The sequence below is a fragment of the Pholis gunnellus genome (assembly GCF_910591455.1).
Source record: "Pholis gunnellus genome assembly, chromosome: 19".
Taxonomy (NCBI): domain Eukaryota; kingdom Metazoa; phylum Chordata; class Actinopteri; order Perciformes; family Pholidae; genus Pholis; species Pholis gunnellus.
The window spans coordinates 5,478,526-5,491,158 of NC_136546.1; the positions used below are offsets into that span (position 1 = coordinate 5,478,526).

A 12,633-nucleotide genomic window follows, 5' to 3' on the forward strand; every position below is an offset into this window, starting at 1 on the left:
TGACAAATTGTAAAATTGAGCACCTCTTTCTCATTGTTGCTAATTGCATTATGCTGGGATTTTGGAGGAACTGATGAGTTACATAATACTGTCTGTGCAAAGAGGGAATGTTTTTTTCTCCTTCCGTTGACCTCATCCTTTTTGTTTATTCCCCCCTTCTACAGCGTGCGGCCGTGGTTTCTACAAGTCCTCCTCCCAGGACCTTCAGTGCTCTCGCTGTCCGGTGCACAGCTTCAACGACCGCGAGGGCTCCTGGCGCTGCGACTGCGAGGACGGCTACTACCGGGCGCTCTCCGACCCTCCGTCTGTGGCCTGCACCAGTGAGTCCGCCATGCCGTTGCCATGCAAACACAGCGCTTGATGGGATGTGAATTTAAACAGCCGCACATGCGAGGGGGGAAAAAAAACAAAACAAAACACACACACACACGCACACACACACCAGAGCCTGCGGCAGACCTGTTCCGTCAGTCCGTATTGGCCTCATGAAAGCCCCAGATGTGTTCCGTGGCGGTTCCTCTGCCTCCCAGTGTGTCATTATAATTATGTTTGCAGGTTTTGCGTGTCTGTTTTCTGTCTTAGCTGGTTGCTAATGATGAGAGGAGCAATTTGCCACTTCCCGTCTGAAAGATTGCAATTACAGTCGGCAGCGGCAGCCCAGGCAGTGCCCTGCGTCTTCATTTGTCCTGGCCAGTGTTACGCTGATGTGACAGCCATTGATGGCTTATTTACACAGGCTGCGGGGGGGGGGGGGGGGGGGGGTTCAGTCTGAAAGGGGTGGGGCTGATTTGCTCCAAATCCATTCTCAAACAAGTTTATTTCAAGGTGCCCATGGATGGGTCGCCCCCCCCCCCCCCCCCCCCCCCCCCCCCCCCCGTTGCCTTCAGCTACTGAGCTACAGGGAGTGTCACACCCCAGCAGGGCAATGTTAGCACTCTGCTTTATCTCTGGAGGTAAACAGCACCCCCCTAAACATAATCTCTGCACCTTATCTGTGTGCCGGCTTCATTCTACTGATAATGTATCGCAGGACTCCCTGGATAGGCCCACAGGCTTCTGGCTGCTAAATACGCACCCTTCTTCTTTTTTTTTGGTGACATATGTGTTGAGAAGCAGCGCGGGGTTAAACTAACATTTGAAGACGACGGTAATTTATTTTAGCAGCATTTTTGTGTGGATGAGAAACAACAAAAACAGATATGGGTACGCAGGGTAAATCAGCACGCCTTGTTCTCATCCCGAGCAGTGCCGCTTTTTTCCCCCCAGAAAGCCCAAAGTAGGCCAAGTCAGAGTCTCTATCGTGTGTGTGTGTCTGTGTGTGTGTGTGTGACAGAGAGAGACTGCCGGTGAGATATTATGCAAACAGTGGAACGTCACGAGAGACACGTTGTCTTGCCTATGCATTGAATCGGAGATTAAAGAGAGGATTACACGGATTGGAGTTTGGATTTGATACAGTAAATAACACGTATGAAAGGATTCCGTGTCATTTCATGGGCGTCTGTGAAGCGCCTCGTTCCATTTATTTTCAACTCCCTGTCAGCGCACAGGTGTGTTCCTCGGTCATGAATTATTTGGCACGTGTCTCGGAAGTTTGCACTTTTTCCTCAGATTTGTTTTGAATTCCGCTATTAGTTGGGAAAGTAATGTTTCTGCTGGGTGTGGGTTCATTAAAGTGTAAGTGTATTATTGAGGAAAAACACATTAAAACAGCGGGCAAGATAGAGGGGTTGCAAGGAGAAATAGATCATTACTTGGATAAGAAGGTTTTCTCTCTCGTTGTTAATGAGCTGTGGTTTCCCACAAGCATTATCTGTCATCAAACTATCAAGCTTCTATTTTGCATTTTAGCTGGCTGTTTTTTCGTCTCCATGCTTGGACAATTTGGAAGAAATGTGCTCAGTATTCAGGTCCGTCTCATACTGCCTCCCTCAGCACACGAGCAAGTGGACTGTCCAGAGAGTCAGCCATTTTATTTTTGCATTTAGCGACTGTGGGCTGGATTTGCCACAAAAGTAGCAAAAATAGAGTGCCATCCCACACTACACTTGTTGTAGTTATGTGTTCAGCATATAGAGTGTTCCTCTGGAAAACAGATATTCTTTAAATGTATGCTATTCAGACTGAAATCGCATTTTGGCACCGTCGTGCTATAGAGAAGTGGACGTAGTCACCTTGACGTCACCCATTTGGTTTGTGGACTACAATTTTGAGGCCTTGAGTAGCGCAAAGAATACACTTAAGTGTGCCACGAATCAATTCATTCCCCTTTATTTCTTAAATCAATGTTCACGCCTTACATACATACAAATGTCAAAAAGAGTTCAAGATATTAGTATCATTTTATATATTATTACTTTGAGTTCTGTGCCCTAAACAAGGTTAAAGTCATTTTAACAACAAATACTGGGACTTGACTCAAGACTTGACTTTCTTTACTTGGGAGTTGACTCGGGACTCGGGTCTTGTCAGTCTTGACTCGGGTCTTGTCCCCTTGACTCGGGACTTGCCTGTCTTGACTCGGGTCTTGTCAGTCTTGACTCGAGACTTGCCAGTCTGGACTCGGGTCTTGTCAGTCTTGACTCGGGAATTGACTCGAGTCTTGTCAGTCTTGACTCGAGACTTGCCAGTCTGGACTCGGGACTTGCCAGTCTTGACTCGGGTCTTGCCAGTCTGGACTCGGGTCTTGTCAGTCTTGACTCGGGAATTGACTCGAGTCTTGTCAGTCTTGACTCGAGACTTGCCAGTCTGGACTCGGGACTTGCCAGTCTTGACTCGGGACTTGCCAGTCTTGACTCGGGTCTTGTCAGTCTTGACTCGGGAATTGACTCGGGTCTTGCCTGTCTTGACTCGGGTCTTGTCAGTCTTGACTCGGGTCTTGCCAGTCTGGACTCGGGACTTGTCAGTCTGGACTCGGGACTTGCCAGTCTGGACTCGGGACTTGTCAGTCTTGACCCGGGACTTGCCTCTCTTCTGTTAGGACTTGCCTCTCTTATGTTAGGACTTGATTTGGGACTTGGCTCGGTCCCACCTCTCCTTTCTTAGCATGTCACAGATTAACATTTCAATGGTTTTATCTCAAATGTAAACAAAAGAAGGAACCGCTGTGTCGCTCAGCAGGAGAGATGTTTGTTGTCTGCTTGTGCTGAGATTCCTTTTGCTCTGAGTCAGACCTCCTAATGATGGTGTCTTTGAAGCAGCTGAAGTGGCATTATCCCGTAACCGTCACTTGTGGCTGCAGCGTCTGCTGTTGAGAAATAGTTATGAAGAGGCAACGGAGCTAGTGTAGTCTCATGGTTTTCAGACAAGTCAAAAAAAAATGTCTGATGGGAGAATTTGTCGAAATTGAAAATTAGTCTGGTGAGTGAAATCCGTGACCTCAATTTGAACACATACACTTCTGACAAAAAGGGTCCAGATTTCTCTCTTGAACTCCATGCCCAGCGCCCGTCTGACACAAACAAGGACATAACTCAGGCTAAGCTAATTTGAGGCCGGCCAACGACCACAAACCAGCAGTCTCTCTCTCTGTGTAGCGGGGAGGCAACCATACAGATCCCGTTCTAAAAAGACAGGTCCATTACTCACTTCTCCAACCATCCTCATCAGACGTTAACGCTTCACTCCAACATCTCCCGCTGAACAAGGGCAGGACTCGCATGCAGTAGAAAGTTCCCACTTCTTTGCCGTGTCCTCTGGCTGTTCCCCTCTGGGTAATCACCTTGGCCAAGTAGCGTAGTAATTACTGAAGTTGCCTAATGCACACTTTCCATTATTCATTTTCATTAACTCTGGGTCTACACTTGATGACCCCATACCATTATATGTAAATATGTATTTTTAACTTTTATGAATAGCTTCGCTCTCCTCCTCATTCACCCTCAAATATTTTCTTTTGCATACCTTCCTGTATGTGCATTTCCTCATTCATCGCCGGATTAAGTCACTGTGACCAATAGTCACTGTGATTTCCTTTTTTTTCTTCTTCTTCTTTTTTAAAGCCTTATCCAGACCAGGAGTGCATTGTAATTGAAAATGAATTTGTACTGCCTGAACAAATAGCATGATTGACAGATTTTTTTTCATTTTTCAAAATAGGAGTTTGTAAAGCCTCCATATCGTAGGCCTTAGCAAAACAGTGAGATGGATCTCTGGCACACAGAGATTAAGAAAGTGTCTACGCGGATTTGACAGGAAATGAGACGAAGACGTAATGTGGGGGACATGGAAAGCCGAATCGGCGCTGAATAAAGACGAGGGAAGAAGTTCCAAAAACATATAGCTCCAGATACATTGTTTCCCATGCGGTTCGTTTGTAGAGAGAGAGGGGGCGGAAGGATTAAAATGTATTTTTTTGGAACGATTGTCTACGCCATTCATATGCAAAGTTGGGAGAAGAGGAGAGATGTACGTGGGGCGGGGGAGGCGGCGTTTTCTCCAGGGGCTACACGCAGGCAGGAGTTGTTGACAGGTTGGGGAGTGGCCATCAATCACGCAGCAGCTGTGAGCGGCGCTGGTGCAAGCTTGGGGCGGAGAAGGGCAGTTGAGAGAAGTCGTCCCCCCACCCTCCCCCTCCCCTCCCCTCCCCTACTGCAACGCCCCTTAAAAATGTGCCACCTCGACAAGTTGACGTCCTTTAGAGGGTCCGTCCTGCCCGGAGTTGCTAGGGGACTGTGGAAGGGCTGCTGAATGTAGCGGGCTAGTGTTGCTGCCAGATGTCAGAAGGCCTGGATTCACATGAACGGGATAATCCACAACGCCTCGTTGTTGTTGCGTTTCGGGCATCATGCTATACTTCCATGGCTGCTCCGTTGAGAGTGACGCAGACACTTCTGGGTGCATTCACTTTCACTTCTGATAGTGGGAACTTGGTCAGGGCTGGATGAACCAACGACGAGCTGTGGGCCCCGCCCCCTTTTCTTTGGTTGTATTTTGATTGAAAGCAACTTCATCTAAGAATATGTTCTATAAAAGCATTTTATCAACAAACTATTTTAAGGTACTCACTATGCCCATTAGGAGATTAATTAATTATTCCACCCATTATCTCTATATAATGACATGTAAAATCGATGGAAATTTCTACATGATTTTATTCCTCCTCATCACATCTACGAGAGGCCATGCTCATATGGTTTTGCAGCCACTTCACTCACACGATTTTCTCAGATGTCCTAATATTGGGTGGCATTTAATTAAGAGTTTATGTAAAGACATCCTGCTCACAGTTTGACCAATCGCAGTGGTCATGTTTCTAAAGACTGAAAACAAACGTGTATTGTTGAAACACAGTCTTCGTGATGCTTTTCCTTTTCCTTTTTTTCATTCCAGTCCATGTGCCATCATGTTGATTCCAGAGGCTGAAATGGAATTTTAGCTTGCGCGAGCAGCAAATCCAATACGGAATTCGACATGGCACTGAAGTGGTGTTGACATTTTTGTTTATTACGACGACATCCGGAGGGCCTTCGGCAAAAACAAATCATCTTCGGGCTGCTTCTCCTCCCCTGCGTGGCTTCTCCTCACGCGGGTCCTGCCGCAAGCCTCAGCCTCATCATTAGAGGCTGGGTCACAGGGGGGGGGGGGGGTTCGCAACACGCATTTGTAGAGCCGGGATTACCTCATGGGCGATTTGAATGCTGCTCACCCCTGCCGCCCCCGTACCCACCACTCCCCAATTAGAGCAGAGCTGGCTAATAGGCTGTGGAGGGTTAAGGCAGCCCCCGAGCACCTCTCAAGGCAGATAAGCACCGGATTCTTTTCTCCTAAGCTTGGATTTACTCAGGTCTCACAACTCTGCACAGAGTAGAGATGGGGCTTTGAAACATGACCTTAAAAAAAAAAAATACCATACTATATTTTCTATATGGTAGATTGTGCAGACCTCGGTGCAGCCGAGGTCTGTTTTCTCAACAACTTCACGCACTGGAGTACTTCGTTTACTCCACAAAATCACAGGTTCTGCTTTCAGAGATCTGCGCCACGTTAGCATGCAAAGTGCAGGAGAAGCAGACCCGTGCATGCACGTATTCCATATTTATTACGAGAAAAGCGACAAAAACATACAGCGGCAGCGTTCGTGAGGGGAAGCCAGCTAGTGATTGAGACATTTCAGGCTGTGGGGGCTCCGGCAGGCTAATCCGTGAAATGAAACTTGACTGGGAGGGAGGGGTGAGAGAGGAGAGAACACGAAAAGATAAGAAAGAGTCGGGGCAGTGAGAGACAGAGAGGAGAGAAAATAAAGAAAAGAAGAGGAAGAGCGACGAGCCCTTGAGCTGTGAGGATGAGCAGACAGACAGACAGACAGACAGCGGAGGGGCTCAGGCTGCAGCGGTAATCCGTGCTGTAGGTGAAGTGGGGGCAGAGTTTCATATTGCAAAAAAAGTCCAGACAGAGCATATTCTGTGACACAATTTTGACGCCAAGGCAGAGGAAGACGAAAGAAGATTGGGGTTCAGAATGCTTCTGAAAAGTGGGTAGTACGATTGTGTCATCTAACCACGTCGCCATGTTTCTTCCTTTTGTTTCCCCCCCCAGGTGTGTGTGGCGTTCCGTGTCACGTACGTGATGGAAAAACAGGGTTAGCGTGTGTCCACGCTGTCATGTTTCTATCGCTGTCGATCGCGGTGACAAACTGCAGAGTCATGTTTCCCTGGGAATGAATGCCGGTTGTGATCTTTCCGACTGAAAACAAAAGACTTATACTTTCAGTCTCTTTGTCATTTATCATGTGCGCCATGAATGATTTTGCAGTGAGAGCTTGAGAGAATAGTCCAAACCCTGCCTAGTCTTTACTCTCCTCTACATATATTGGGATTGTCTTTTTTCGAAAAGTTCCGAAAGGTGTAGTTGCACCCCACAAAGGGAGACCTCCTTTACACCGTTTTGTATCTGGATTTAATACAGGTATCATTTAACCTTTTTACATTTACACCTGGTAGGCTAAACATATGCGTCTCCAGTGTCCACACTGAGCTCTAATTGAGCCAATCTGCAATGCCCGCAAAAATACGCATTAACCCATCACCCGCATCTGCCCACCAAACCACCAAATTTATATAGTAGCACAAATGACCTTGCTGGTTTGTCACTTTTTGACCCAGCCGCCCGCCGGAACCCTTGATTATCTCCTTGTAGGCCTTGCTAAGCATCCCAATCCCGTCCGAACCCCGTGCATCACCTTCGCTACCGCCCCCCCCCCCCGGAGGCCTGGCTGTTTTAGGCCATGTGGATTGATCGGATCACAATGAAAAGGTGCATTTACATCTGTCCTTTCTTGTGATCAAGCACTCTCCGATTGCAACCCGATCACCTAAAACGCATTTCTGTGTGCGGTGTCGAGTGGGAAAAGAGGATGTGAGGTGATCTGACAAGCGTTCCGTTGGAAGCATTCTTTAGGAGGGAGAAAGCCTGCAAGGTAGTGTGCTTCTGAAAATAAAAACGAAACAAGAGGTCACACAGATCCAGGGTCAGTCCAATCTCATTTCCTTTCGCCTCTGGTTGCCGAGATATCGTCGCTTTGATCTGTGGCACCTGAGACCCAAACGAGAGTGGCACGGGCGAAATGAGGTTCTGTCACCGCTCACCGGTGGCAATGGAAATGCGGGGGTATATATTCAGACTGGGAAGGTGCGTGGGCGTCCCGAGTGCGGATGTGTCGAGGCGCACCTTCCCCCCTTTTTGTTCTGCGAGGAAGATTGAGAGCGCGGTTTCGATTCGTCAGTGCCGGGGCTGAAGTGGAGTGGCGCTATCAGCTAGTCACTCCTCTCTGCTTTACCTGCCACAGGTGGCTCTTTCATCTTCCCAGTCCACAGTCTGTTATCTCGCCTGATAATCATGAATATGGATGTCTCCCGTTGAGCCCTCGGTTCTAAAGGGTGGAAGAGGGAAAAACAACCTAAGTGCTGTATTAATGAGCCTGGATATTGTGGTAGCAGGTTTGGGCTCGGTGCATATGCATGACCCATTTTCTTAAGTTAATATGACAAATTGAGCGAGTGGAGAGGTCCCTCCCCGACGTTTCGCTCACAGAGAAAAGCAGAGCGTTTTTTTGAACCTCCCAGAGAACAGACTAAAGATGTTCTTAGCGCATTCATAAACAAAGAATACAAGTCATATAATCTTTACTGCATTGGAGGGGGAGGGGGGAGGGGGGTTAATCCATATCAACATCTGGGGCCATAAAAGCCAACAGCCTGGAATTTGAAAGCAGCAATTTGTTATTCATTGTTTTACGAGATGAGCTAATCTCTCTGCCGTTACGTGAACATTTACAGGCAGGCGCTTTGTGGTCCTGTGCACGCGGAGCTATTCGTTACTGTGTTTCAAGTGAAACTCTGTACGGCAGTTACAGGGCGGTGATAATCCAGGTTTAAATCTTGTTCATAAATCCTGTGGGCGAGTCGGCCTTTGAGTTCTTTTTTTGGAGGACGTTAACTTTAAGTGTCCCGCTGTCTGTATGATATAGCTCTCCCAAGCAACCCTGTAAAGCCATCATCTCCTGCTGGGTTAGCTGTATATTTTTGGAGAACTGGAAGACTTTTAGGGAGTGACGGCGCTTCCCCTCCGCGTAACCCTGTCTCAATCATTTTCATAGCAGCTGCAGAGTTGATGCTGTTAAGAATCGGTATGTAAACAAAGCACTTAGTCCGTCTGGATGAATCAGCGGCTGTGTTTGCATGCACGAGTACACTGTAAAAAAAAATTAAATAAATAGATGGTCAGGTTGTTTCAAAATGGAATCATGAGGGTGCACGCATGGAGCTCTTAAAGCATCGTTCAGTTATTTTTTTTTACATAACATGTACATATCTGGAACCCAATGGCTATCTGCGTAGCACCAAACAAGTCAAAGCTACTTCATTGCCATATCTGCGCCATGTCCACTGAATGTGCACTTGTTGCCCCCCAAAGTGGTCCAAAGAACAGATTGCAAGTAGCTTTTTGAAATTTTGTGTCAACTGAAACAGTGCTTACTGATTTGCTTGATTTGATTTCTGGAACTGGAACATAAGGAATTGAGGTCAGCTAATAACTGTCAAGTTACATTTACAAGAGTTGCTAGTAAGTTCCTGCTAAAGCAGCTTCAAGTAGGATTACTTATATGTCACGCTGCCTAATTATTGCAGCTTTTGCTGCGCTAGCAAATAAAGTGAGGATCAGTGCTCGTGCATGATTACGACAGCATGTGGCTGGTACTGTGTGTGTGTGTGTGTGTGAGTCATCATGACAGATTGTAGTCCTGGAGACAGACTGTTGCAGGAATGACCACAGAAGAGGTTTTGAGTTCTTTGCCAGGTGTTTATGTCTGTCTGCGGACAGATTTTGTCAACAATGAGAGCGTCACAACTAGATCTGTCCTCGCCCCCAAAAACAACGCGTACGGTTTTGTCAAATAGTTGATTTAATCGACAGTTACGTAAAATGAGAATCAATTTAAACCTTGTGTTTGCCAGTGATGTGCTTGTACGTTTGTTGGAAATAAGTCATTGGGCATGAAGAAGCATTTACATTTTTTCGACTCAATACATTTTATACCAAAACGGCCGAGGGGGCAGCGCTAGTCACAACCGTGCAAGATGCAGTCAAGAAACTTTACAGGCGTGGAGTATAATTTAAAATGAAGGCCGAGTTTGAAGATGGGTGTGGTCCGGGAAAGGGCACCAAAATCTGGTAGGATTCCCATCACTAGATGGTCTCTAGTTTTATCATTGAAGTGCTCCGACACATTAAATAAAAGGATAAAAAAGCTAAATAAGGCTGTCTGGAGAGTTTCTAGTCAAATACAAGACATGTTGGGGTGCAAATAAGCTAACAATTGTTTTTAACACCTTCATTTAGTCAACTCATTTTCATCATATTCAGTTACAAGACAAGAAACTCATGGTTCGAAGCTCTGCAATGTTTCTGAACGTGAATACCTCGACAATAGAGTGATAGGGAGAAACGGACGTGTGACGGCGTTGCATGAACTCTCCAATGAAATGATTCCCCCTCTGAAACTCTGGGCTCCACTCCTTCATTTCACCGGCCCTCCAACACTGACCTTGTGCCTGCCAGAGCTGACTTCTTTTCAGTGTAGGCTACCTGTACTAGTCTTATTATAGTTGAGTGTCAGTGTTTGGCTCTAGGGCTGGAGCTGGCATGCCCTGTAGAGTGTGTGTGTGAGTTTTATTTCCTCTTCATTCTCAGAGCACAGTGAAAGCACAGATTCAGTCATTGCACACTCTTGGCTGTCACTTTCCTTGGCACTCAGTTGTTTCATTCTGGCTTCCTCTGTGTCCACCTTTGACAGGACCTCCCTCCGCGCCACAGAACCTGGTCTACAATATCAACCAGACCACGGTCAGCCTGGAGTGGAGCCCGCCGGCCGATACGGGCGGCCGCAACGACGTCACCTACAGGGTCATATGCCGGCGTTGCAGCTGGGAACCCGAGGAGTGTGTGCCGTGTGGGCCCAATGTGGGATACTCTCCGGCGCAGTCGGGATTAGTGGACACTTACCTGAGCATCGTGGATCTGCTCGCCCACGCCAACTACACTTTTGAGGTGGAGGCCGTCAACGGCGTGTCGGACCTGAGCCGCACGCAGAGGCTGTTCGCGGCGGTCAGCATCGCTACCGGTCAAGCAGGTAAGGGCTCTTACGCCAAACTAAATAGCATGTTGTAACTTGTTTGTTTGATCCGTACACAAACAGAAATGTACGAGTTCATCAACAGAATTGTTACAGCACTTAACCCGCCCTTAAAGTGCATATATTTGTTTTCACATTTCTTTTTGTAATGGATCAAACGTACAAGATACAATGTGTTCATTTGGAATTTTTAGAAGTGCTAGCTGCTAAGCTAGGCTAACCTAGTCATTTCCTTTCACACAGCTACCCTATCTCCTACAAAATGACGTTCCCATGCAACTCCACTGCATACTCAATTATGTTCAGAGGGAAAAAAAAATAAGACTTGGTTTCACACAGGACATGAACAGCGGCCTCCTGGGTTAAAGTCCTGTGTTTGTTTGACCCATCCTTCAACCCCAACCTCTTTCCCAATGCGGATTTCCACTGACTACGATCAGAAACTAATTTGGGATACGTCAAAAAGAAACGTTAACGTGAAAATATGTTTCCCTTCAAATGTAACTGAGTGAATAACCACATATCCCACAATGTTTTCTCTAGAAGCTAGAGTTTGAAATGTTTGGCTCACACCAGTCTGTGCACAGTTCACCCTCTGCTCCAGCTGAGCGAGCATTAGGCGATTGACAATTTAATTTTGGAAACATCTCATATGCAAACTACGATAATGATTCTCCATTAGCATTAATGACCATAGTCTGATATTATCCAGTAATATATCCACTATGCATATTACCCAGAGTAATTTAATGTGTGTATCAGCACTACAGTAGCCGACATTATTATCTTAGCAACGATGCAGTCTCCCAGTGGTACCCAAAGAGCTGTATTTGCAGTGCAGTCTCGAGGGAATGCAGCGTAATTAAAATGCTGTATTTTATGGTGACAAACTCTAAAGCCCTTCTTTTTTTATTCATTATTTCTATGGATCCACCCAACAAGATTCCTTTTTCATGCTCGAGCATCCATGAAACACAGTTGGCCTAAAAGAGTGCTCCGACTATGGTGATTAAAATAGAGAGAACTGAAGCTCTAGCTGGATGTGCAAACTCTGTTCATTGACATTCACGTCATCGTTTCAATGTTAAGTTGAGCTGCTCACCTGTCATACATCTGCAGAAGCTGTGGTTTGTAACCAAAAACAGTTTACTGCACATGATATATATCTCAGTCAAATAGATGTTCGCATCCGGGAGAGATAGAGAAAGAAAGAGGCATTTAAAATGAATGGATGTGCGTTGGATGTGGTGTCGGGGATGATGCATTTCGCCGCGCTCGCTTCGTGACATAGACACGCGCTGGAATGTGCCGAGGGTTTGCCTGGCCAAGGGCACGAGGATGGCGGTCGAACAGGGCAACCTGCAGGAAAAAATAGAGGGGAAAAAAACAACAATTAACACACGCTCTTTGAGAGTCACTCATGATTATACGTGGCACGTTGACAACAGACAATTACTCAGCTAACCCGGCGGAATATTTAGCCATTAGCTGTTGTGAAGGCGAGCGGTGGGCTTGGCCAAGATGGTGTCATGTTTATTATTTTGAGTAAGTGGCACCATTTAAAGAGCTTTAACACTGTAATCAGTGTAATTGGTCAGCATGGATGAGGCAGCTGATGATTTTGTTGGCTAATTCCATTGATATCCAATGTGATCATTTTCCTTTAAAGAAAACATGCCTTGGTTTTTTTCCCAAAGTATTTTTTTGGTATTTGGGCGGACAAGTCTCTGAAACACTATTTAGGCCATGATACTAAAACACCTCTTTGAAACTCGGAGTAATCATATTCCTTCTGGGTTAGCAGCTCTTGAAGGCAAGTCGGCCCACTCCATTGACAGAGTGATACCTTTAAAGCAGTGGCTCTCTACCATTTGTGTGTCAAGGACCCCCAAATTGAGGCTCAAAAGGTCACGGATTTTGCTTCAGGGACCTCCAGCTGAAAAGATATTCGGTTGTTGGATATGATTAAGACCAGAACTTCAACTACAGTTGGAGGAAGT

General features: G+C 46.3%; 1 protein-coding gene across 5 annotated transcripts in view; it reads left to right on the forward strand.

Moving 5' to 3' along the window:
* Positions 1 to 12,633, forward strand: part of epha7 (eph receptor A7) — an 85,248-nt gene that overhangs the window by 20,947 nt on the left and 51,668 nt on the right. For all 5 annotated transcript variants that reach the window (XM_079180768.1, XM_079180770.1, XM_079180771.1 and 2 more), the window contains exons 4-5: positions 165 to 320; positions 10,295 to 10,630. In XM_079180768.1, the coding sequence (XP_079036894.1) occupies positions 165 to 320; positions 10,295 to 10,630 (492 nt within the window). The remainder of the gene's footprint in view (positions 1 to 164; positions 321 to 10,294; positions 10,631 to 12,633) is intronic.